General features: G+C 45.5%; 1 protein-coding gene across 1 annotated transcript in view; it reads left to right on the forward strand.

Moving 5' to 3' along the window:
* Positions 1-27,575, forward strand: part of UGGT2 (UDP-glucose glycoprotein glucosyltransferase 2) — a 267,640-nt gene that overhangs the window by 213,687 nt on the left and 26,378 nt on the right. Inside the window, exons 28-32 of the mRNA XM_065407070.1 lie at positions 8,011-8,169; positions 12,348-12,433; positions 15,330-15,414; positions 17,944-18,029; positions 27,062-27,157. Coding sequence (XP_065263142.1) covers positions 8,011-8,169; positions 12,348-12,433; positions 15,330-15,414; positions 17,944-18,029; positions 27,062-27,157 — 512 coding nt within the window. The remainder of the gene's footprint in view (positions 1-8,010; positions 8,170-12,347; positions 12,434-15,329; positions 15,415-17,943; positions 18,030-27,061; positions 27,158-27,575) is intronic.

Below are 27,575 nucleotides of genomic sequence, written 5' to 3' on the forward strand. Positions count from 1 at the left end.
GCAAGCCTGGCTTTATTAAATCCCCAGCCGCATTGCCACAAAACAACACAGTCACGTGGTCTTTAGCTGGTTTGAAGCCAGGGGCTTGTCTTTCTGATTTTGAAATGTAAGTGCGGTTGGGCATTTTTTTCCAGAAGAGCCCAGTCTCGTCAGCATTAAAAACTTGTTCCGGAAGATAGCCCTTTTCTTCTATAATTTTCTTTAATTGTTCAGGGTAGGTTCTTGCTGCCTCTTCATTGGCAGAGGCAGCTTCATCAGTAGTCTGCACGTTTTTGAGGTTAAAGCGGTTCCTAAAACTGTTAAGCCAACCTTGGCTGGCTTTGAATTCCTTCTCATCAGAAGGCTGTCCCTCTTCAGCGAGAGGTTTGAACAGCGCGTAGAGGCTAAGAGCCTTTTCTCACAATGTGTTGCCATCGATAGGCACACGTTTACGGTGTCTTCATGTCTTCCGCCATAAGTTTAATGCCTTTTCAGTCTTCACTAAAGTCTTATTTACGCACCTGGCTCGTCACCTTAGCAGTTATTGGAGCACTTGATACCACGGCTTGATGAATTTCTCTCTCTCTCGAATCTTGATGGCACGGATGCTAGATTCGTTGCGGCCATATTTACGCACCACATTGGAGACCGACATACTGTCTCTCAATAAGTCCAACATAGCCAGTTTTTCCTCCAGCATTGGAACAGATCGCTGTTTCTTCAGTTGAGCACCAGATGAAGTAGTTGGCTTGCGTTTAGGGGCCATGTTGTATGAAAAATACGTATCTTTAAACACTAGAATTACACTCAGCATGGCGAGATGCTCACACTATGAGAGGCATGCGGGAACTGAGACCGACTGAGGGAACAGCAGATTCACGTCTCCCATCTCATGCTCACTCGGGGCATATGCTCATTGGGTGGAATCGCCCGCACTATTTACAGGTATCTTGTTTTTCTTTTTTTTCCCGAGTGCGTATGGTTGAATTTGCGTAAATTAAATGCACGTATGCTACGACTCACCTGTAAACACTAGGAAAAGTTCCTTGATTCCTTTGACAAGGATTTTCACTCGGTGTGGTGATAGACACATCAGTAGTGCAGATCTGCCCATCACTTGACAGATTCTAGAAGATTCAGGATCTGATATCCATGCTGGTCAAGTGCAAGAGCCCATCCATAGCTCAGTGCCTTAAGCTGCTGGGCCTCCTAGTCTTGTGCATAGGAATCATTCCCTGGGTAAGATCGCTTCCAGGCCTTTCTTCTGAAAGTATGGGACTACTCCCTGGAGCACATGGAAGATCACATACTGGTCCCACACCAGGTCATCGATGTGCTGAGATGGTGGGTGGTCCTAGGCAACGTCCAACAGGGTCTCCCTATATGCCTTCCTGACATTCAGGTTCTTACCACAAACTCCAGCCTGAATGGATGGGGAACACGTCAGAACAGTAAAGGGCATCTGGAGCGCTGGGGAAAGGAACCACAGCACCAGTCTCTTGGATCTAAGAGTGGTCAAGCTGGCTTCTCTGAGATTCTGAAGGCAGCTAAAGGGCAACCATGCCCTATTCCAGTCCGATAATACGACAATGGTTGCATATGTAGGCGGGACAGGAGCATAGCTCTACATGCAGACACAATTGAGATAAAGGAGTTGGCAGAAAAGACTCTCTCTTTCCTAAAGGCAATTCACATAAAAGGGGAGCTGAACCAAAGGTAGATTGGCTTGCCATCACAATGTCCACAACTCAGAATGGTGCCTAAACCAGGAAGTCTTCATCCTACATTTGGTGTCCCTTCAGTCAACCTGTTCACCAATTGCAAGAATGCAAAGTGGCTGAAATACTTCAGCAGGGAAAAAGACCTCAGGTCTACGGGGACAGCTGCTCTATCACACAGATGGTGTCAAGGCCTGCTATACACGTTTCCACCCTTCCCTCTCATAGAGAAAGTGATCCAAAAATATGGCAAGAAAGATACAAGGGTAATAGTGCTAATTCTGCATGGCCAAGAAGACCCTGGCTCTCAGACCTGATAGAACTAAAGCTGAAACCACCATTGCAGCTACTGGCAAGGCCAGACATCCTTTTACCAAGGACCATTCCTCCATCTGGAACCAGATGGTCTTCGTCTGACAGCCTGACTGTTGAAAAGGAACTGTTAACTACGCTTAGCTTATCTTCCAAAGTGATAGGGATTCAGCTCTCTTCTAGGACAGCTTCCATGTGAGAAGCATTGCTGTATATTATTTGTAAAATGTGTTTCCAAATAAAGTTTCATTTATATACACACACACACTTAATACATGCTCGTTCTCTCTCTTACTCTCTCTCTCTCTCACACACACACATGCCCATTCCTTTTAGGTCCAACTGTCTTACCAATCTTTACTATATCTGTTTGATAATGAATAAAGGACTTTGGTCTGCATCAACTTTCACAATCACTAAATTCTTCTTCGAGTGATTGCTCAGGTGTATTCCACTATAGGTGTGCGTGCTCGCCACGTGCATCGGTACCGGAAGTTTTTCCCTTAGCAGTACCCGTAGTGGGGGAGCACTGCTGCAACCCCTGGAGTGGCGCCTGTATATTGCGCCATAAAGGGGGCTGCGTGCTCCCCCCACCCTCAGTTCCTTCTTGCCGCCAGTGAAGGTAGTCGGAACTTGCTCCAGCTCTGCTGCAGCACTTCTAGCCTTAGTAGTACTCAGTTCACTGAACTTTTCCTTTTTGAACTTCTCTGCCAAGCGCCTGGCTCGGGGCATGCCCCGTGGCCCAGGCTTCAAGTCCTGCGACTCTTGTCGCAATTCTATGCCCAGAAGCGATCCGCACGTTAAGTGTCTTTGCTGTCTGGGCGAGTCTGACGTTACTGAAAGGTGCAAAATCTGCCGCTCCTTCAAGCCGCGTACGAAGAAGAAGCGTGAGATCCGACTCCGAGCGCTTTTAATGGAGTCGGCATTGGCCCCGGCACCGACGCGTCGAGCCGGTACCAGGCCGGGCTCCGCGTCGTCGACACGCGGCGAAGTGCCTCCCACGCGCCGCTCCGAATCGGCGCCCGGCACTGCATCATCGGTATGCAGTGAGGCACCATCGACATCCCAGCACCGTTCCCCTGCTAAAAAGACGGGGAAATCGCTGAAGTACCGGGAGTAGAGTAAGGGGGAGGCTAGACCCGTGTTGGGCAGCCCGCGATCCCCACCGGGACAGAGACCTCCGACTCACGCTGAGCGGAGTAGTCCAGTCCTGTCTGTGCGAGCCTCTCCGGAGGTGTGCATGCCCTCGATGCCAGAGGCAGCTCAGGCCGCGCGTGACATCCTGACGCTCCCGGTGCCCGCGGCGCCGCAGCAGTCGGTTCCCCGGTCCCGTGGGAAGCCGTCTTTGTCTGCCCATCGCCCTTCCATGGAGGACTCAGAAGTCGAGCTGCCTTCTCGGGTTGAGGCACCTACCAGACCCTCATGGTGCACGTCGACTCCTCAACCCAACTCCGCCATGAGCGTCTCCCACTCGTCTGGTCCCGACCGTCGTCGTCTCGGTAGAAAGAGGCAACACCGGACCTCTTCATCCAGTGACTCCGACAGGAGTGGGGCGGGGAGCCGTCGGCACCGCTATTCCCGCTCCAAGGCCCGGCACCGCGGAGCGAACCGAGACCCCCCGGCACCCAGGCACCACGGCCACAGGCGCCGCGGTCGGTCCCAAGTCAGCTCCTCGGAGGTGTATGTGTCGTCCTCCTCCGCGTCGAGGTCTCGGGGCAGGAGCCATCGTGATCGGGACCGTTCCAGCCATTCCTACGGCACCGTGTGTTCCTCCCACACCTCAGTGTCGACGCACAGCCGCCTGTCCCAGAGCCGCGCCGCGCCCCCGGACCAACCAGTGCTTCCGGCACCTGATGTGTCTCTGCTCCAGGCGGTTCCGTGGCAGGGTCAGTGGTGCCAGCTAGCGCCATGGCCTCAGGCACCAGCGCCCCCTGGTCCTCGCTCCATGGCGGGTGCCTCCCAGGGCCGCCTTCCGTCCCCTCAGTACCGTGACCAAGCCGTCGGTGCCGATCCCCCGACGCCGGCCCCAGTACCGGACCACGAAGTGGAGCCCACGGTGCCACTGGTCGTCGACGTTGCCGTCCCTTCCACCTCCGCGGCGCAGGCCGACTCGGTGGCGGTGCCGCCTCCTCCCGCTTCACAAGAGGACTTTAAGGCACACCAAGAGCTGCTTCGGAGGGTGGCAGCCAATCTCGAGCTCCGGGCCGAGGAGATGGAGGAGCCCTCCGACACACTTTTTAATGTCCTCGCCTCCTCGGTCCCGGGGTGTGTAGCGCTCCCATTCCACCAAGGAGTTGCTAATATCACCGCTGGTCTCTGGCAAACACCGGCCTCTCTTGCCCCTATTTCGAAGAAGGCCGAGAGGAAGTACTTCGTCCCTGCGAAGGGTATCGAGTACCTCTACACCCATCCAGCCCCGAACTCACTGGTGGTAGAGTCTGTCCACCACCGCGAGATAAATGGTCAGCCGGTACCCACACCCAAGGACAAGGACGCTCGTAGACTTGACTCGTTTGGACGGAAGTCGTATTCGTCCATGAGTTCCAGCTCAGGGTGGCCAACCATCAGGCATTCCTGAGCCGATACGAGTTCAACCTTTGGGGGTCCCTCCCCAGGTTCGAGACCTTCATCCCTGATCCCGAGCTAAAGGATTTCCGGGCGCTCGTCCAGGAAGGAACGACTGCGGCCAAGGCGGCTCTACAGGCTGCTTCGGACACGGCGGACATGGCCGCTCGCTCCTTGGCCATGGCTGTTTCCATGCGGCGCGCATCTTGGCTTACCCTCTCCGGCCTCTCGTCTGAGTCTCAGGCCATAATGCAGGACCTGCCGTTTGATGGCAAGGCCCTTTTTGCTGACCAAACTGATACCCGTCTGCATGGGATGAAGGACTCCCGCACTACCCTGCAGACGCTGGGCCTGTACGTCCCGCCGACAAAGGACAAGCCCAGGCCTCAACCCCCTGCTCCGCAAGCTAGGGGTAGATATGAACCCCCGCCAAAGCGACCAGAGGCGTCAGTCACACCGCCAATCCCGCTCGGCCCAGCGACCTGGGGCTTCGAAGGGCAAGTGCCCCGGAAAACGGTTTTTGACTTGTTGTGGGGGGTCACCGGGCCTGTTGCCAGTGTTCCCCCCACCCAGTTAATAAAGTTACCCTTTTTCAACCGTTTATCGGCTTTCCGACTCCAATGGTCCAGTATTACAACAGATCAATGGGTCCTCAGTACCATCTCCCAGGGATACAGGCTGCAGTTCCTCTCAGCCCCTCCGGATTGCCCCCCGTCTGGGTACCAGACCGGGGACCCGGAGCATGCCCTCCTCCTCCGCCAGGAGGTAGAGCGCCTTCTCTCCCCAGGAGCGGTAGAAAGGGTACCTCGGGAATACCAGGGCAAAGGGTTTTATTCCAGGTATTTCCTCATCCCCAAGGCAAAGGGCAGGCTCCGGCCCATCCTCGACCTGTGGAACCTCAACCAGTTTCTGGTGCGTTACAAATTCCGCATGGTTTCCCTGGCCTTTATAATTCCATGTCTAGACCAGGGGGATTGGTTTACGTCACTGGACCTTCAGGATGCATACTTTCACATCCACATTTTCGAGGGTCACAGGCGCTTCCTTCGTTTCCTGGTGGGGCAGGACCACTACCAGTTTACGGTCCTCCCCTTTGGACTCTCTACAGCCCCCAGGATGTTTACGAAGTGTATGGCCGTGGTTGCAGCTCACCTCAGGAGGAAAGGGCTGCAGATCTTCCCTTACCTAGACGACTGGCTGCTCAAGGGCCGGTCCCGGTCTTTGGTGCAGCAGGTCAGAGTCCTCACGGACAACACGACTGCCATGTATTTCATCAACAAGCAGGGCGGCACGTGCTCCCGGGCACTATGCCAGGAAGCCCAGTTCCTGTGGGAGTTTTGTATAGCCCACAGCATACTCCTGCGGGCCCTCTACCTGCCCGGCAAGAGCAACACCCTTGCGGACCGACTGAGCAGGGTATTCTCCCAGCAGCACGAGTGGTCCCTGCACAGGGAGGTAGCCAAGGGGATTTTCTTACAGTGGGGTGCTCCCCAGGTAGACTTGTTTGCCACCACTCAGAACCGGCAGTGTCCCCGGTTTTGCTCCAGAGCAGGAGTGGGCGACGGAGCAATATCAGATGCATTCCTGCTTCCATGGTCGGGGCCCCTGCTGTACGCCTTCCCTCCCTTTCCCCTAATAGGCAGGGTCCTCCAGAAGGTGAAGTTAGACCGGGCGAGGACTGGGCCCGTCAACACTGGTATGGGACCCTACTTCAACTTTCAGTGGCCCCACCCCGCAGGCTCCCGCTCCGCCCCGATCTCCTCTTTCAAGACCAGGGTCGCCTCCTCCATCCCAACCTAGCTGCGCTCCACCTGACAGCATGGCTGCTCCGTGGCTAACCGAGGAGGAACGCAGGTGCTCTGCGGGAGTGAGATCTGTCCTGCTAGAGAGTAGGAAACCTTCCACGCGTTGGGCCTACTTCGCAAAATGGTGTAGGTTCTCTCTGTGGGCGAGGAATAGAGGTTCCTCTCCCTCTTCCGCCTCTATACACTTGGTTCTGGATTACCTCCTCTCCCTGCGGACCCAGGGGCTAACCCCCTCTTCTATCAGGGTGAACCTAGCGGCCATCTCGGCCTTCCACCCTCCGGTGATGGGACAGTCGGTGTTCTCCCACCACATGACTTCCAGGTTTCTGCGGGGTTTGGATAGGGCGTTCCCTTATGCTAGACCCCCGGTCCTTCCCTGGGATCTGAACCTGGTATTGTCGTGCCTCACAGGGCCTCCCTTTGAGCCTTTAGCCACCTGCTCATGGTCCCACCTCTCCTGGAAGGTGGCGTTCCTGGTGGCCATCACTTCAGCCCGCCGGATCTCCGAGCTTAAGGCTCTGACTTCTGAACTGCCATATACGGTCTTCCATAAGGATACGGTTCAGCTCCGCCCTCACCCTGCTTTTTTGCCAAAGGTGGTCTCGGCTTTTCACATGGATCAGGATATTTTCCTCCCAATCCTCTGCCCTAAGCCCCATTCCTCCTATGAGGAACGCCGCCTGCACATGTTAGACGTGCGCAGAGCGCTGGCCTTTTACCTGGAAAGAACCAGGCCATTTAGGAAGTCCCCCCAGCTTTTCATTGCTTCGGCCGAGCGCATGAGGGGGCAACTGATGTCCGTCCAGCGGATCTCCCGCTGGATCACCTCGTGCATTTGCACTTGTTATGACCTGGCAGGGGTTCCCCCGCCTCCTATTGTGACGGCACATTCGACGAGGTCCCAGTCCTCGTCTGCAGCCTTTCTGGCTCATGTCTCCATTCAGGACATCTGTAGGGCTGCTACGTGGTCCTCTGTCCATACTTTTGCATCGCACTATGCAATCGTCTCCCAATCAAGGGATGACGCTGGGTTTGGTAGGGCGGTGCTCCGCCCAGGTAACCCTTAAACCTTTACCTTTAAACTCCTACCCGCCTCCATCAGGGTTAGCTTGGAGTCACCTATAGTGGAATACACGTGAGCAATCACTCGAAGAAGAAAGGACAGTTACCTGTTCCGTAACTGGCATTCTTCGAGATGTGTTGCTCCTGTCTATTCCACATCCCACCCTCCTTCCCCACTGTTGGAGTTGTCTGGCAAGAAGGAACTGAGGGTGGGGGGAGCACGCAGCCCCCTTTATGGCGCGATATACAGGCGCCACTCCAGGGGTCGCAGCAGTGCTCCCCCACTACGGGTACTGCTAAGGGGAAAACTTCCAGTACCGATGCACGTGGCGAGCACACACACCTATAGTGGAATACACCTGAGCAACACATCTCGAAGAACGCCAGTTACGGAACAGGTAACTGTCCTTTCACCCAAAATGTTAAAAAGAAAGAATTAAATCCATGTAACCTATTCATACTGAAGGTATATTATGAAAAACCAAAATTTCCATCATTGTAATATGCTCCTTTGTTATGAGAAATCAAAATGCCAGATGTTCTAGTGATAAAAATGTTGATTTCCACAGGTAGAAGGAATTGTTACAGCAGAATATGAACTGGAATATCTACTACTTGAAGGACATTGCTTTGATGTGACCAGTGGACAACCTCCTCGGGGATTACAGTTCACTCTAGGCATGAAGAATAATCCTGTTATGTTTGACACCACTGTGATGGCCAATCTGGTAGGTATTAACTAAGGAAAAAGTTTTTTTTTTTTTTTTTTTAATGTTCATTCTCCTTCATGAAATTTCTTCAAGATACCCATTCTTCGAGTATTCTTTTCTAACAAGCAAAATCTGGACTGCTAAAAGTAGTTAGTGTACCTCAGAGTTGTATGCTTTGATGTATATACTGAATAACACAGAGGTGATGTCTATAAAGGGTGACACATAGATCTTGCTCTCTCAGCTCATTTTCTGCTATCTTTGGACTTGGAATACTGTGGTCTCACCAGAATTAGTGTTTGTTGTTATATTTGTACTTAGGGGAAGCACAATTAGCAATTTCATGTTTGCGGCTTTTAAATACATTGTTTGGGGGTAAAATTTTCAAAAGTGCCTAAATCCCATTTTCAAAAGTGACCTAAGCACTTAAGAGCCTACGTCTCCTAGGAGTCATATGTTGTCTTCTATTAATCATACCAGACTTAGGCTCCTAAGTGTTTAGGTAATTTTTTTAATGGGACTTACGCACTTTTGAAAATTTTACCCTTTGTTCTTTAATGCTGTCATGGACAGTATGAGTCAATGAGCATGACAACATGCTCTTATGATATTCTTCTGAGAAATACTCCAGAAGCAGCTCAGTTGCACAGTGACCTTAAAGAGGTGAGTCCTGGTGAGAAAGTATGTGCAGTGAAATACAGGGGTGTGTATTAACCCAGTAAGTACAGATGAAGAGCTTTTGAAAAATGTAACCCCAGGACAGCAGAGTACAGAAAGACCAAAATGTGACTGGTGTACTGAATAATGCTAGTGGGAACACTGGTTGCACCATTACTGCTATTATGTCTGTGCTTGCAGTCTAAGCTCTCACTGCACCAGTCCACATTGACGTGATGATCGCATAGTGTTTGGACTTTCTCAGAGCAAGTGCAGGCCACATGGTAGCATTATTGTGCACTGTTAGCCACAATTTTGTGTGTTTTTTTTTTTTTTTTTTTTAAGTATAGACAAGGCTCATGACTGGGTATTCGTAGGACCGATTTCTGTAGGAGAGAAAACTAGGTTGCCTACTTACTAGTAATTGTAGTTCTCTGAGTATATTGTCTTCTGAGATCCAAACTCTTCTACCCTCTCGTTTTGTCTTTGGAGTGCTGGTTCTGAACAGAATTTAAAGAATAGGACCATCATTTCTCCTTTTATAGATGTAGTCTCTGCAAGGTTCTCCATTGTGAACTAACTGCTTTTTACAGTTTTGTGTTCATTTGACTTGATATTCAGTCCCAGTAATGTGGATCTGTGAAAGTGATATATTCAAAGAATTCCAGTTAATGGTTAAGTAACCTGGATAGTCTTCTACGTTTCCTTAACTATTAGCAGAAGTCTAAGGTTTAGTGGCAGCCAGCAGTGTGTCAATATTAAAATATTCTCAAAAGGTGCTACTTTTGTTTTGCCTGCTACCAAAGAGGGTTTTTGGGTGTGTGGAACCTAACTCTTCTTTAATATTTAGGAAAAAAAAGTGAAGCACTTAAACATTAATAATTTTTATTTTGTTTGATTGGCATGGCATTATTCACTCAAATATTTGGGACTAGATTTATATAGTAGGATTACCACCATTCAAAGTGGTTTAGGTAGATGGGCACGAGGGATCTTATGTACTTTTTACCCAAATGAAAGAAACGGAAAAAATTAGTCATCTCGTCAGACCTAAGGCCATATGTTCTGTACACTCGAGTGAAGAGGGGGCAGAGCTGGCAGCTGATCACCACTTGGTGATGAGTTGGATCCGACACATGGGATGCTGGCCAAATAGACACAGGAGCCCCAAATGATCAGTGCAAGTCACCTGGGAATATCTGGTGGAGGTGCAGAAAGACTTCAAATCCCACCTCCAGAAGAACTTCTCCTGCATTCTCGGTGAGGTCTTGGACATTGAGTCCGAGTGGACCATTATTCAGGGCCTCAATCGTTGAGGCAGCCACAAAAAGCTGAGGCCTGAAGGCAGTTGGTGCCTGTCATGGTGGCAACCCTAGGACCTGCTGGTGGACTCCAGTGGTGAGGGAAGCTGTCAAGTCGAAGAAGGAGGCCTTCTGAGCAATGCTCATGAACCGGACTCCTGATACAGCTGAGAGGTACCAACTGGTAAGAGGACTGCGGCTGTGGCGGTCATTGAAGCAAAAGCTCAGGCTTGGGAGGAGTTTGGAGAGACCACGGAGAATGACTATTGGACGGCCTCAAAGGTGTTCTGGCAAACCATTCGTTGCTTTAGGAGGAATCAGTGGGACGTTGCCCAGGCTATACTCAACAAGGGTGGTGAAATGCTTACCTCAACTGAGGAGATTGTCGAGAGGTGGAGGGAGCACTTCGAGGAACTCCTCAACCCAATGGACATGTCCCCCTTCCAGGAGGCAGTGCCAGAAACCTCCAGTGAGATCAGATCTATTTCTGATGCTAAGGTCGATACGGTGGTAAAGTGCCTTCATAGTGGTAAGGCAGCAAGTGTGGATGAGATTCGCCCAGAGATGTTGAAAGCACTATATAATGTTGGGGTGTCGTGGTTAACACGCCTCTTCAATGTTGCGTGGAAGGTGGATGCAGTACCTTTGGACTGGCAAACCAGGGTGGTGGTCCCAATCTTTAAGAAAGGAGACCAGAGGGTGTGTTCCAACTATAGGGGGATCACACTCCTCAGCCTCCCCAGCAAAGCCTATACCAAGCCTGTTCTGGAGAGAAGGTTACACTCATTAGTAGAACCTCAGATTCAGGAGGAACAGTGTGGATTCCGTCCCGGCCATGGAACAACGGATCAGCTCTTTGCTCTCTCGTAGATACTCAAGGGGTTGTGGGAATTTGCTAATCCGGTTTACCTTTATTTTGTAGACCTGGAGAAGGAATATGACTGCGTACCCTGAGATGTCTTGTGGGACATGCTTTTGCATGCTATCCGGTCCCTCTGTTCTTGGAGTGAGAGTTGCATTCGTATTCTTGGCATTAAGTTGAATTCGTTCAAGGTGGGCATTGGACTCCCCCAAGGGTGGGTCTCGTCCCCACTCCTGTTCGTGATTTTCATGGACAGGATATCAAGGTGCAGCTGAGCTGTGGAGTGCATCCAGTATGGGGACTCGGAGGTGGCATCTCAGCAGTTTGCAGATGATGATGTCCTTCTTGCTTCTTGACACTGAAATCTCTGACGCTCACTCGAATGTTTTGCTGCTGAGTGTGAAGTGGCTGGGATGAGAATCAGCACCTCCAAATCAGAGGTCATGTTCCTTTCTCAGAAGAAAGTGGACTGTTCTCGCCAGGTGAGAGGGGAGTAGCTGTCCTTAGTGGACGAGTTTAAGTACCTATTTGTCTTGTTCACGAGTGATGGCAAGTGGGAGCATGAGATCAACCGGCGGATTGGTGTGGCGGTGATGTGGGGGCTGTTCCGATCCGTGGCGGTGAAGTGGGAGCTGAGTTCTCGGACGAGGTTTACAAGTTGCTCTACATCCCCATCCACACCTATGGTCATGAACCTTGGGTAATGACCGAAAGGACAAGATTGTGGGGACAACCAGTGGAAATGAGGTTTCTCCACAGGGTGGCTGGGCATGCTCTCCAAGACAGGGTGAGGAGCTTGGCTATTCGGGAGGGCCTCGGAATAGAGTCGCTACTCCTCCGGATCGAGAGGAGCCAGTTATGGTGGTTCGGGCACCTGATAAGGATGCCCCCTGTGAGGTTTCCCCATTGGAACTCTACTGGGCACGCTCCATGGGGCAGAGGCCCTGAGGCCGACCCAGGACACGCTGGAGGTATATATCTCCCGGCTGGCCTGAGAACGCTGGGGAATCCCCCAGGAGGACCTGGAACCTGTTGCGGAGGAAAAGGAGGTCTGGTCCTGCCTATTCTCTCTGCTGCCACCACGACCCTCACCAGGAAAAGTGGCATAAAGGAAAAAGAAGAAGATTCTTTATATAAATTCCATATTCGGGTAGGAACAAATCTCTTTATCACTAAGAGCTTGTGGATGTGAACATAAAGGGGAGAAGGCACTTGACTGCATTACCATAGTACTGATTTCAGGGCTAGAATTGCAGCTGACAGTGTGTAGTAGCTTTGATGACAGACAGTGCTGAATGCTGGAGAATCATGTGAAGGTGGTCATTTCCAAAGTTTTGCTAAAACCAGACTGTGCTACTGTTTCTTTTTGCTCACAGGGATATTTTCAGTTGAAAGCAAATCCAGGTGCGTGGACACTGAGATTACGCAAAGGAAGATCGGAAGACATCTACCATATATTTGGGTAAGTAGTAACCTAATTTTTGGGCAAACACAGTTGTAACTTACAAACATATTTTGTAAAAAAAAGTATCACAGTCTTTGCAAAAATATGGAATTTACTGAAGGAAAACAAGCAAAAACAATACACAAATAAGAACAAAAAGCTAGCAATGATGATAATACTGATTAGCAAATGCAGTGGAGAAAAAGAAGTGTGAATGGGTGAAATTAAAAGGTTGAGTATCAGTGAGAGTCTCTCTTCATGCAAATGGTTTTTCCAAAAAGTAGAGCAAACTACGTAAAGGTTCTACTGCTTAGCCACATAGAGTGGGGAGGATGAGGTAACATTTTGCAAAGACTTAAAATCCTCATTAGGCTGAGCCTGAATTTCATTAGTTAATTGGGAACTAGTCGAGAGAAAATAGGGACTGAGGATAATGAAGCCAGCCCACATTCTTGTATTCATGATAATATTTCAGTGTCATTACACTAAATCTCTATTTATGTTAAGCAACTTGGATAATATCTTTTCCATAAATGCTACAAGTCCCAGTTTTCTCTTCCTGGCTGGCATGCCAGAAACATGTATGTTGCAATATCATGTTTGGTTTTTTAGTAAATCTGCTTACATCTCCAGTTTTTAATCGGGACTGTGTTCTGAGGAGTGATAGACACTGAGGGATGAAGATAGAGTTTGTACCTTCATTTCAGACTGATTTGGTGTTTTGTTCTCTTCATAAATTTTTTTCCCCTGTATCATCCATTCTAACATCTCATCCAGTGTAGTCACTGAAGCTTATAGTTTACCTGGTCTGGAAGGACTGATTTCTTTCAGCATGTTTTTACTAGTTGGCTCAGTTTCTTTATCCTCCTCTGTATTTTCAGTAAGTGTTTGCAATATGCTTAGGTGCCTAATCTACATATGATGTACTGTGATTTTAAGTGTGAGACTGTTTTTGTTTACTTAACTGAGCAGTAGCATAAACCAGAAATGCTGAAAATTCTTTTTTTAAAGTTTTGCAAGTATCATTTAAAATGAGATTTTGTTAAGAAAAAAGAGCTTACCCAGCCAACAGGTATGCATGGGAGTCCAGTGCAGAGAGCAGAGAATAGATTTGATGTGTTTTGGTAGTTTGTGTTGCTGAGAATTTCACTGCTGCATTTTGTCTTAGGTGGAATTTCTTAAGGGTTGATAGCTTCATACTCAAATATATTGCATTGCTGTAGTCTTCCAATCCAGAAGTGACACAGGCATGTATGTAAATTGTTGGGGGCAGAGACTATCTTTTTGTTCTGGGTTTATACAGCACCAAGCACAATGGGATCCTGGTCCAATGAGGGACTGGGACTCCTAGGCACCACAATAATAAAGAATAGAGGTCAGGTCATTATCCACCAGAATCAGGGCCGGCTCCAGGCAGCAGCCGACCAAGCATGTGCTTGGGGCAGCACCTGGGAAGGGGCGGCCAATCTTGGGGTGGCGGAGAGCGCTCGGGGTTTTTTGTTTGTTTGTTTGTTTTTGTTTCAGCGGCGCGGCACTGGGGGGGTGGGAGCTTCGGCAGCGCGGCGCTGGGGGGGGCGGAGGTTGGCCCGGCACGGTGCTCGGGGTTTGGGCGGCCTGGCGCGGCGGGGGGCGGGGGTTTGGACGGCGCGGTGTGGCGCGGCGCTTGGGGGGGGCAGGGGTTTGGGCAGCCCGGTGCGGCGCTCAGGGAGGGGGGTTCGGCAGCCCGGCGCTCGGGGGGGGGGTCGGGGGTTTCAGCAAAGCTGCAACTTGGACTTCTAAGCATACGTTCGCCGAACACTGTGCAATAATCTGTGACTCTGCTTCTAATACGGTGTTCGGCTCCGCTGGTACTTTCTTCCATACTGGACTAGACTCCAAAGCCCCCTCCTTTTTAAAGGGAAACTGCTCAGTAGTCACACATAAGAACACTACTCGAAGAAGAAATGGTTACTCACTCTGTGCAGTAACTGAAGTTCTTCAAGATATGTGTCCCTATGGGTGCTCCACTACCCACCCTCCTCCCCTCTGCTTCAGAGTTCCCTGTCATGGGGCTTTGCGGTAGAGAAGGAACTGAGGACAGTTAGTCTGTACAGTGCTATATAGTAACTGCATGGAGCACGAGGTGGAGTAACATGCATGTGCGGGCCAAATGGACGTCACTATGAAAAATCTCTCATCAAAGGTGCACAGGGCTCAAGTGCACCTATAGTGGAGCACCCATAGAGGGACACATCTTGAAGAACTGCCATTACTGCACAGAGTGAGTAACCATTTCTTGTGCGCCCCATTACAGGGAAGTGTTGAGCAACATTTAATAAGAAGCAGTGATACTAGTCCCTAACCTAACAAAAAATTGTTTTTAATATTTTTCATCATATATTTAATCCTAGTACTTAATAAAACTGGAAATTCCTTTAAACCTCAATAAATATCCCCGTTTATGTAATACAGGTTGTTTGTTTTAAATCCTCATGTGACTGAAGAATCTTCAAGTAGTGTAACTTGTAGGTTTTTCTATAGTAGTCAAGGGAATAAAAATTCAACATTCAGGTATTCAGTTCGGCAAGATATGTCATTTTACAGTCTTCTTTTCAAAGAAAATGTTGGTATTTGAAAATGCAGAGTCTTACGTGGTCATGAGGACATTCTTGTGTTATGCAGTGATGATGCACAATTATTGTGAAAGAACCTATCATTCATTTTACTATAACTGTATGGAGACTCCTGTTAAGCACCATGAAGAAGAAAAATTGAGAAAGGTTCCGACATCAGAAAACTAGTGCAGGACATACTGTACACAGACATTTTTAGCTTCAGCAAATGTAAACAGTTCTAAAATAAAAATAAAACTCAATATATGTAACATTTTAAGGAGTGTATACATTTGTATATCTGTTGTTGTTTTTTCTCATAGCCATGAAGGAGCAGATTCTCCAGTCCACCTGGAAGATGTTATTGTGGTATTAAACAACTTCAAGAGCAAAATTCTCAAAGTCAAAGTATGTAGGCAGATAATTTTGTGTGTGCATCATTTCTTTAAACATATTAATAATGCTCAGGTGCCTTGGGTTATGTTTAACAGCAAGATGAAAGTCAGACTATACTATTCAGATTTTTGATAACTAAATCCACAGATGCATGGATTCATGCCATCAGTTAATTTGTTGCATGTTTTTTGCATTGCCATAAAATATACCATATCATGGTACTTTTATGAAAGAGTAATTTTTTTCAATAGAATGAATAGTATAATTTTATTATAAATACTAAGTCCCAAGTTGTCCCTTACACAGAAAAATCCTGTGTAGGTGACTGGAAAGATTGAGTTTTCCCTTACGTAATTTCCTATGAATTCTTTCATCTCTGAAGGTGCAAGACTGGTCTCCCTGATGAAAGAAACAAGAGGGCTTAGCTCCCACAACCAACAGATCCCTTACAGTCAACTGGAAACCAGAGCCACCTGCACCAGCTCTGCCGCCCCTCCACCCCAATCCCCTTATCATTTCCAATATCTTCGCTCTGTTAGAGCTGCTACAGTATTTTTCCATCTCTGATGCTGGCTCTTTTAATTTTACTCTGCATTCCCCACAGGCATGCCTTTCAACTGTCCATCATTTTGAAGGATAGCACTCATTTTAGTCCCAGAATTACCTGCATTCCATAAAAATTTGGTGTCCCTTTGCTTCTATAGTTGCAAATTACATCAGAAATAAAGAATAATGAAAGTGAAGTTATGTGAAGAGTTACCTATTGTAAAGGAGTAAGGAATCCCACCTTTCTGGCATTATTATTTTTTTAGTTTCTCCTTTTGGGTCTTCTTCATACAGTGTGTCCCAGTTTTGGACCTTCAGAGTCTGAGAAAGGTACAGAGCTACAGGGCAGAGGCAACAATACATGTTTCCTCTGAGTTTCCTCCCCAGTCCCATGGATGTAAGCTTCCAGGATCAGAGAGAAATGGGATAAAATGCCATACAGGCAGCTGACCCCACCCTGTACCATGCAGATACAGAGAGATCCACATGTTCAGCCTCCATACACAATCTGGGTCAAAATTAGGTAAATGATATAGTTGGAAAGTTAGTGTCCCCTTATCTGTTGTAACCAAGTAATTTAAATAAGTAGAGTTGTATCAAACGTGGCAGATAGTATCTAATTTAAATTAGGCTGCAGTCTTGGCTATCATAAATCAGACCTAGGATATATCTTCAGAGACACTTGCTGTGAAAAAACTAAAAAACCACAGGTTTTTACTGATTCAGTACTGACACAAAGCTAATAACATTAGCTTGACAATACAAAAAAAAATCTAAATTAATTTGGGTAGAATTACATACATACAAACACTTTTACTGTTTGAAAAACTTATGTGGGTTGCAGATATGTTATGCCTATAAGTTCAGAGAGTGAGGCCATCTAGCAAATTCAATTGAATGGCATGGACAATCTTGGACTTTGGCACAAGAGAGTAGAAGGGGTATAAGGAGCGTTGAGGAGCATACACTATGACAGGTACGAATCTGTCACAGTTTTCTCCTTCTCCAAAGCAGGGGGGAGACAAGGAGGGAGCTTGTGATTCACTGAATCACAATCTCCCCCATGGGCTGCTCCAAGGGCAGTGCAACAGCATGTTTCCCCTAACTATGGTCTGTGTCACATACTGATAGCCTAGCTTTTATGAGCAAAGATGGAAAGGAGGCGGCACTAGTTTTGTGTATTATTAGTTACTCTTTACATATACAAACACAGAGTGCTTAAGCCTGCTCTTTGATTTGAGGATGTGAATCCCCATATGATCTTGCATAATCAGTTGTTGCATAATCAGTTACTATTCTCTGGCATGCCTGGAGCAAATTTTACAAAGTACACGGAAAGGACGGGTCACATCTCTAAGAAAGGTTTCAGAGGGGTAGCCGTGTTAGTTAAAAACATTTGTAGTGCTAACAAGGCCAATTCAATCATAGTGGATGTGGCCCATTCCCAACAGTTGACAAGAAGGTGTGAGTATCAACAGAGAGGAAATTATTTTTTGTAGTGACCCAGCCACTCCCAGTCTTTATTCAGGCCTAATTTGATGGTGTCAAGTTTGCAAATTAATTCCAGTTCTGCAGTTTCTCATTGAAACTGATGCATCTGATGAAGTGGGTTATAGCCCATGAAAGCTTATGCCCAAATAAATTTGTTAGTCTCTAAGGTGCCACAAGGACTCCTTGTTGTTATATCCAAGAAAGGAAGAGGACTGAATCTGAGAAATGTATATATATAACATTGTAGAATATATGCTAGTATGGAAAAAAATTTCAAGATCCAGGTGGACAGGACTGATTAAGTCTACACTGTGTACAAAATACTTACATTTGAATAGTATGAAATGATGTTGTTACAGTGTAATTTCAAACAGTTAAAGCATTAACTTGCTGAATTAGAAAACTAGGACACTAGTTCATCTGGCCAATAGGTCCATTTTACAGCTACTGTATTTACTAGCTAACCTCCCAAATTACATGAATGCTACTTTTTTTAATGACTAGGTACAAAAAAACCCTGATAAAATTGGTGAAGATCTCCTTAGTGTTGAGGTTACAGAAGAAAAAGCATCATGGGAATCCATTACAAGGTAACTGATGTTTGTTTCCACTTGGATCGTGCCAATACAGCATGATTATAATAATTATTAGTTTATTATTTTTAGTGTGGTAGCTCCCAAAATGTGACAGGGATTGTACAAACACATAAGAAAAGACAGGCCGTACCCCCAAAGAGTTTATAATTCAAATAGACAAGAGAGATGAGCATAGAAACAAATATTCTTGGTGATATTACGTAAACATTTTGTTAGTTATTTTGTTTCCTTGTTCATCCCTTCATTCCCTTTTCCAGATGCTCCAGCCAGTTTGCTCCACCAATATGCGTTCTACCACCTTATGGCATAGACGCAATCTTATTATGAGAATCAGGGGGTTAGGGAAAAGAAATTAAAACATCAGCTGTTAATACGGTACTCGTATCAAATTGAATTCCTAAAGCAGACTATGATATGGCAATAATATGTCTGTTAGCAGACAAAATTTGTAAAAATTGAGTGTTTCTACATTTTTTTCATCCAGGTATATATTAAAGCTTGAATTTAAATAATTTGGATTTGTTTTACAATTATATAGTGATTCATAGACCAGAATGGACCAGTGTGATCATCTAGTCTAACCGCCTGTATAACACAAGCCATAGAACTTCCCCCAAATAATTCCCAGAGCATATATTTAAGATATTTTAAAATACATTTTAGATGTTTTAGATACAATTGTGATTGTATTAATCTACTCTAAGGAATGTATTATTTTTCAATAATATTATCTATGCTTTTCTCAAATTGAAAGTGGAAATCACTAGGAAGCTATGGAGCAAAGTCCAAAAACAAGGATGTAAGTAACTCATAATTCTTCTTTGAGTAATGTCCCTATGGGTGCTCCACTGCAGGTGCATATATGCCTCTTGTACCTTTTTATCAGAGATTTTTCGGCAGCAGTGCTCATTCGCCCCATGCATGTGCTCTAGATATCCTCATGCCCTGTACCAAGGATATATAGAGCTGTGCAGGTGAACCTCACCTGGTTTCTTCTCAACTGCTCGACAGCCTGAGGTGGAGCATCTAGCACTCTCATTTCAGCTTTGCTCTAGCTTAGCCTCAAGGTCTTAGTTCCAGTTCAGTTTATTTAGTTCTTTCGATAATCGTACTTCTTTAGTTAATTGGAGGTTTTCTGATTTATATTCCCTTTCCCCATCAACCCCCCTTTCTGAAGAATCCCCATGATTCGAGCGCTGCCTGGGAATCTATACCAGTGAGCGACGGACATTCTTGGTGTATCCACTATCTGGGAAACACCCAAATTCCAGCCAAATGCAAGATCTACTCAGCTTTTAAAAGCAGATTTTGAAAAAAAACAAGAGATTAAATTTAGGCTCCTCATGATGGAGTGTTCCCTCTGACCAGCCTCAGATTGAGGCCCAAATACAGCCCACAGACACAGTCCTGGAACATTGGCTTCCAAGTGAGCACAGTGCCCCTTCAACCTCCATACCTAGATCTTTGTGGGGTAAGAACGCAGAGGTACCAGTAGAGGTCCAATGGGGAGGGAGTGCTGGACCTCCTTATAGAGAGCATAATTCAAAAAGGTTTGGTCACCATCAAGAATGACCGTTTTGGCGACTTCAGGTTCCAGGAAGCTCTCTCTGGTACCAGGAGCTCTCCGAAGACCTTGAGGTCCTCAAAGGACCCGTGATACCATGCAAACCTCAGTACCGAAGTTGTCTGTGGTACCCTCCAAGCATGACTGCTCCAGCAGAGACTCTAAACACTCTAGAAAATCTGTAACTTTCATTACCACCTCTGCAGACCCAGGCTGCAACATTGGTATTTCTGAGGTCATCATCCTCAGTACCAGGACCATTGGCTGCACAAGATACTATTGTCAACATCCTCAGTACCGACACCAGTTAATCTGGAGCCTCATACAGTCCTGGTGGAGATTTACCCGGTACCGCAGGAGCTTAGATTCTCCAAGGACTTGTCAGTGTCTGAGGTGCAATAGTTTCCTTTTTTTTAATGGTTATCAAACAATTGTTGATGATGAGATCTGCAGGGTCTCAGAGACTTTACCATTCTCTGATACCATCAGCACTATATGGACAACCATTCTTGCGTTCAATGTCTGCTCCTTCTCCAGACTATGCTGAAGACTCTTCTTCAGATTCCTAGATCTCTGTGCAGGGATTCCCTACATACCACCATAGAGACATCTTTCTGGACATCTTAACTGAGAAAGAAGCCCCAGGGACAAGACAATCTTTAGCCCCTTCTCACTGGTATGAGCAGCAGTGGAGTCCTCCCCCATTACCTTATGGTTCCCCACAATAGCTGTATTGTTACTGGTGGTAGCCTGTCATCAGCAAATGTCAAGGGCTCCTAGCTATTCCTTGAGGATCATCATGAAAAGCAGTCTCCTGCTCCATCTCTCCCTCCTCAAGAGCCCCAACCAGAAGAGGAGTCTTTTGAGGAGCAATAGACTAAAGTGGACAAGGAGGTGACACCACAAACTAATCTCCACCAGATGAGGCTCTGATACCATCTCTGCTCTCTTACACTGATGATTTTAAACAGTTTCAGGAGCTGATGAAAGAGATTGCTGACTCGCTTCAGATTCCACTGGAGAAGATGCAAGTGTCTCAACTTAAGTTCTTGGACATCCTCCACAGTACACCCTCTGGTTCTGTAGCTTTACCAGTAAATGAGGCTCCACTGCATCCTGCCAAAACTAGCTGGAGTCTGACACAAACAACTACAATGTATGCAAGCAAATACAAAGTACTGTGTTCCAGGAAAAAATTACAAGTTTTTATTTTCACACCCTCCTCCCAACTGTTTAGTTGTAGAGGCTGTTAGTAAGCATGGTAGGCAATACTAACAGCATACTCACTCATATCATATGATAAAGACCAGAAGCCCTTCAACTTGCTGGATGTAAAAACTACTCTTCCATAACCCTCCAGTTTAGAATAGTGAATTATCAGCTCTGATGGCAAAGATGGCATACCAACTACAATAAACTCAACACTTTTATTAATCGTCTTCCACCGGAACATTAGGAATAGTTCCAGGCTGAGTTCATAACTGAGTCATCTCTTAGCAAGTACTTGGTTGTGAGCCTCTCTAGAGGTAGCTGACACTGAAGCTCTTTCCATCTCTGCTGCTGTCCTGCATCAAACATCTTGGCTGAAGCAGTTGAGATTTTCTAGGAAGGTCCAAAATACCATAGAAGACCTTCTTTTGACAGACTGAAACTTTTCAGTGAGTCCACTGATTAATCCATGCACACTGTAAAGGATTTGAAGGCCACACTCAGGTCTGTCAGTATATACACACCTGCAAATAAAAAATTTAGTAGATCCCAACACAGAGATCCCATCTGTTCCAGTTCTCTGACATTCATAGACTGGCTGAACCACCTAAGAGACCGAGATATTAAAAGAAAAGGCCTGCTACTGCAACCATTGCCATCACCCAGCCCCCCTACTCATCTAAATGTCAATTCTGATGGTGTGGTCAAAGGTCCAGAACATCCCCACCTTGGGAATCTTCAGCTGTACCACACTACTCACCTCCCTCTCTTTGGAGACAGTCTCTTCCATTTTTGAGCTTCATGGGAACAAAGTACATCTGACAAATGGGTTTTGAAGATTATAATATCAAGCTACTCCATCCAATTCACCTCCATCCCCCCATCCCTCCTCAGAGACTCTTCTCACAAACATTTGCCGAGACAGGAGACTACCTTTCTTCTAAGCATAGAGGCTATAGAATCAGTTCCAGTCCAGCACAGAGGGGAAGGGATTTTATTCCAAGTATTTTCTGGTTCCGAAAAAGAATGGTGGATGAAGATCAGTTTTAGATCTCATACTTCAAAACACCTTCGTGAAATCAGATATTCAGGATCATAGCTATAATTCTATCATTAGATTCTGTGGATTGGTTTGCAATCCTCGATCTTCAGATCATGTATGGCTATCACCCCTCTCTCAAGAGGTTTCTTAATTTCAAAGATGGCCAGCATCACTTCATGTATCAAATACTCCCTTTTGACCTCTCATCTGTCCCAGGAGTATTTTCCAAAGTCCTGGAAGTAATAGCCACTTATCTTTGTTAGCAGGGAATAATCATCTTCCTCTATCTCAACAATTGGCTATTAAAGGGCTGGTTGTACATCAAAGTCCTCTCTGCAATACAGCCAGCCATGTCCTTATCTGCAGCTTAGAACTTCAGCTCAGTATCAAAAAGTCCATTTTGATTACAGTTGAACAGATAGACTTCATAGGATCTTCTCTGGATGCTGTAACGTGTAGAGCTTACCTCCCTGTGGACAGATTTACAACACTGACTAGCTTTATTGCCAAGATTCAAATAAGGCCCCAGACAACAGCAAGAAGTTGCCTCCAACTGCTGGGTCATATGGCAGCTTGTACTTTCATCTTTCATAACACAACACACCGGGCTGCAACTTCGCTGCTTCCAGAGTTGTCTCAGAACAGTTTGTATCCTAAATAAACATAGTCTAGACAAGTTGGTATCTGTCCCTTGTCAGGTGACACACTCACACGGCTGGTGGAAAGACCTGTCCAGAGTGCATGCATGATTTCCTTTCACCTAGCCTCCTCCTACTATTATCACAGCTTCAGATGCGTCACTTATGGGATGGGGAGCTCACCTTGGGGGATGCTTCATCCAAGGCAAATGGTTGCCTCAAGAATCTCTCTTACACATCAGCCTCCTAGAATTAAGAGCAGTCAGGAACACCTGTATCCACTTTCTTCCCTTAACTGAGCAAAGTTATGCCAGATAACATAGCCTGCATGTTCTACGTAAATCATCATGGAGAAGCAAAATTCCTCTCTCTTTGTGCTGAAACAATAAAACTATGGAAGTGGTGTATAGCCAATCACATTCTCTTTTCAGCCTCTTAATCTCTCAGGCATGCAGAACATCATGGCAGGTGATCTGACCAAACATTTCTCCCAGAATTACAAATGGGAACTGGACCCTTGGATTCTCAAACAGATTTTCCTGGCTTTGTGGGTTTCCGAAAATGGATCTCTTTGCAACTACTGCCAACAGACAGTGCAAGAAATTCAGGTTGATGGGGCATCTGGATCATCAGTCTTGGAAGACAACTTTCTCATTCTTGGATGAGGGACTTTCTCTGTGCACATTCTCTGATACTGTTAATTCTAATGGATGTTGAACGAAATAAGTCAAAGCTAGAGTCATTCTAGTTGCGTCAACTTGTCCAAGGCAAGTCTGGTACCCTTACCTGATTCACCTCACTTCATTTGCAGTGTTGCAGCATTGACCATTTCCCACCTGCTGTCTCAGGATTCCAGTTGAACACTATCTGGACTTGGCCATCCTCCAACACAGAGCTTGGGTTTTCAGTGGTTCTCAGGGGTTTCCTGTGTGACAGAGATACAAGAGATCCTACTAAACCACAGAAAGATGTCTATTCGAAGTACTTATCTTCAAACCTTGAAGACATCTCACAATTGGTGTACTGTTCCCTCTTTGCTGTTCTTGATTGCTTGTTGGATTTAAAGAAATCAGATCTTTCCATGAGTTCAGTCAGAGTTTTTATTTGACAGCTATTACAGCCTTTCATTCCCCTGTGCTAGGATTCTCAGTCTTTGTTCATCCCACGTTGAGCCACTAGCTAAGTCTTCTCTGCTGCACTTATCTATGAAAACGGCATTCTCGGTGGCCATCTTTTCTGCTTGTGTAGTCAGGAAACTAGGATCGTTAATAGGTGATTTCCCCTCACCCATTTGCAGTTCTCTTCAGGAATAAGGTATCATTATTCCCATGTCCCAAGGTTTTACCTAAAATATTCTCTGATTTCCACATTAACCATGTTATCCACCTTCCTGTGTTTTTCCCCCCAATGCGACACCAATATTAGAAGGGCATTAGCCTTCTATTTGGACTGTTTAGAAAGTCTTCTGGACTGTTTATCTCAGTTGTGACCAGATTTAAAGGATCCATGATCTCTACACAAAGACTTTCAAAGTGGATTTCTGGCTTCTTACCAGGCTGCTAATGTTCAGCCCCCTTGAACAGCTCATTCTACAAGATCCCAAACTAACTCCATGGCACTATTTAAAAAATGTGCCAAGTGCTGAAATTTGCAAAGCGGCAACCTGGATATCAATGCATTTTTTTCAAACACTGCATTCTGGTATGTGCCTCTAAATCAAAAGCTGCTGTTGCCATGACAGTCCTTCTGTATTGGCTCCAGCTCCAAAGCCGCTCCTCTTTTTGCTATTGCTTCGGAGTCACCTCAAGTGGAGACCCCATAGGGACACTGTGACACTCTGTACCTCGGGGGAACACCCTGCACCCCCATGTTCATCCTTATAATATGATTGTGTGGTATCCAGTGCAAAGTTTGTCATGTCAGGTGTCTTCGGAAGGCTCATGATGCACTGAGCATTGTTATTATAGTAACATTATAGGTTGTAATTTCATGTATATATAGTTATGAAGCTGAAAATGTGTCCTCATGGATTAAAAGAAGCCCAGGCAAAAACTCTCCAGGAGGACCAGCCACATACATATATATAACTCAGATCTTACCCAATAATCATGCTTTTGCCAATCTTTTTAGTATCTAATATCTAAAGATTTATTTATAAGAGAAAAGAAAGAGGAGAGAGTTAACATGGTCAAAGGAATCAAGTATGTACAACAATTGCAGAGTTCTTGTGTCAGGTTTGAAGCAGTGATGACATAAACTGCTGACTTATAATGTCTCTGGTAACATCCAAAAGATTTGAAGGTTCTCAATGCATTGGTTGTAATGCTCCTGTTAGTTAAAGTCCATAGTCCAGAGATCAGAGCAGGAAAGAGGCAAAATGGAGATGTTTCGAGGGCCTTTTATAGCTTCTCCCGTGTGGAGGGAAACTCATTGTTCCAAGCAAAGCCCCCAGCACAGTTTGTGGAAAAGTACAGGCACAAGATGGAGTCCAGTGTCACATGAGCTTGTCACATGCCCTTGCATGCTTCAGTGTGTCATAGCTGGGGCCAGAACCCAGTATTCTGGCTAAAACGTCCACAGGAATGTCCATCAGGTGGGGGTAAGCTTCTTCCAGGGCTCATTGTGTTCATTAGTGGGTCATCAACTTGAATAGTCCATTCACAATGTGCTGGCTAGATCAGATGTAAACTACCTTGTGGGTGTTACCCAGGAGCAAACACATATGAAACATAGATATATAGTCAATATTCACAACTTCCGACACAAAAATGATACATGCATACAAATAGGATAATCAATCATAATTTTTCCATTGACACCTTACATGACATACTTCATATAAGATTTGTTGCAATTGTATAACAGTGGTTGCAACAATTATTTACATGGTTATATTTGATTTATATAACATCACAGGGGACTCAGAAGGAATTTCCATGTAATAGCTACTGTCAGCTGCTCCAGCCTGGGGTGGAGCTGGGAACTGGAAATGAGGAGTCCTTCTGTTGTGTTAATTGGGTTAAGTTCCTCCCAGCAGAAATCTGAGAGGGAAATTTTCATGGGTATTTCCCCTGCTATATTCCTTAGATGAAAGCTCATTGTGGATCTAAATTCTAAAAAAAAATTTCCATAACTGTTTTTTTTCCTTTTTAGTTCTATTTAGACATTTTCATCTAGACTGCACAAATTGGAGGCGGTGCAGAAAAGAGCCACAAAAATTATTCAAATGCTGGAGAAAATGCCTTTTAATGAGAGACTAAGGCTTGGTCTACACTTACCCCCCAATTCGAACTAAGGTACGCAACTTCAGCTACATGAATAACGTAGCTGAAGTTCGAAGTACCTTAGTTCGAACTTACCTCGGTCCACACGCGGCAGGCAGGCTCCCCCGTCGACGCCGCGGTACTCCTCTCGTCTAGCTGGAGTACCGCAGTCGACGGCGATCACTTCCTGGTTCGACTTATCGCGTCCAGACAAGACGCGATAAGTCGAACCCAGAACTTCGATTCCCAGCCGCCGAACTAGCGGCTGGGTGTAGACATACCCTTAGAGTTCAACCTGCTTAGCTTATCAAAAAAAAGATTGAAAGATGATTTGATTATAGTGTATAAGTATTTTCATACAGAGAAAATACTAGGTACTAAAGAGCTCTTTAATCTAATGAAGAAAGGTATAACAAGAACCAATAGCTGGAAGCTGAAGCCAGACAAATTCATATTTGAAGTTTTTGACAGAGTGATTAACCCCTGGAACAAACTACGAAGAAGGGAAGTGGTGGATTCTCCATCTCTTTGTCTTCAAATCAAAACTAGATGCCTTTCTGGAAGATATGTTTTAGTCAGACATAAGTTTATTACACTTATTATGTGGGCAACTGAGTGAAATGAAACTGCCCCTAATATGTAGGAGGTCAGACTCAATCTGTTGGTCCCTTCTGGTCTTAAACTCTGTGAATCTTTGAACCTTAATTTTACCCTTTTGTTAGCATCTCTTATAATACTAATTATATGATCATAGCCTATACTTTCTACAGGACATCCCCACTCCTGTCTTCATCATTCAGAGTGCAAGTATATGGTGCATGGTGGATATGGTAGTGTAGAGAATAAGACGGGGGTCCTGTAGATTTGTATCTTATCTTTGGCAATGTTCTGTTTGCAATTTTCACTTGTAATTTGACAATACATACAAATTTTAAAAAGTTTAACGGAGAGCACATTTGAGCTTCCAGGAGACTGGATGAATGATGGTTAGTGAATGCAGCTGTGGTCCACTCACTGAACAATGATTATAAAAACAAATATTGCTCATTCACACTCACTCTGTCTCATTCACTGTGCAGTGAATAGAAAATTCACTGGGCCTTTTGAAAAAATAGAATGTGGTCATGTAATTTTAAAGACTATTGTAATGCATATGCAAAAGATGGGGGCAGAGTTGAGCTTGTATAGAAACTGTTACTTACGATTCTGTCAATATATCACCCTGCTATTAATGTAGTTCTTTGGGTGGCTTTTATAGTCTTTGTCCTTCTCCCTAGTTACAGAGCCTATAACAGATATTTATTTTTAAGTTTTTCAGATCTTCAAACAGAAGAAAAAGAGAAGAAAAATGATGTTCTAAATATTTTTTCGGTTGCTTCAGGCCATTTATATGAACGCTTTTTAAGGTAATTTAAGCAAAAAGGAAAACTTAGGAATTTAATGGGAATACTCTAAAAGTTCATCAAAAAGTTAAAGTTTTTAGGAAGTATGGCTATTCTTTTTAAGAAAACAGTAGGAATAATAACATGGCATAGAAAAAATGTACACAGGAAGGATCAAATTTATTTTTGGTTCAACTATTGAATTATACTAGAGATCTAATTGATCCAATGTATGTGTGTTCAAGAATATTATATCTCTCTTTTAAAGAAAATCCTTTTTTAATGCCGTGCATCAATGTATGTGATAAATATGAACACCAAAAGGCCAAAATCAGCCTTAGTGTATGCAGAGTAACTCCACAACTTCATTGGAGTCACATCTGTTTAGATAATGGCTGAATTTGGCCCAAAATCTACATACTATCATATATATACTAATACT

Source organism: Emys orbicularis, chromosome 1, assembly GCF_028017835.1.
Source record: "Emys orbicularis isolate rEmyOrb1 chromosome 1, rEmyOrb1.hap1, whole genome shotgun sequence".
Taxonomy (NCBI): Eukaryota; Metazoa; Chordata; order Testudines; family Emydidae; genus Emys; species Emys orbicularis.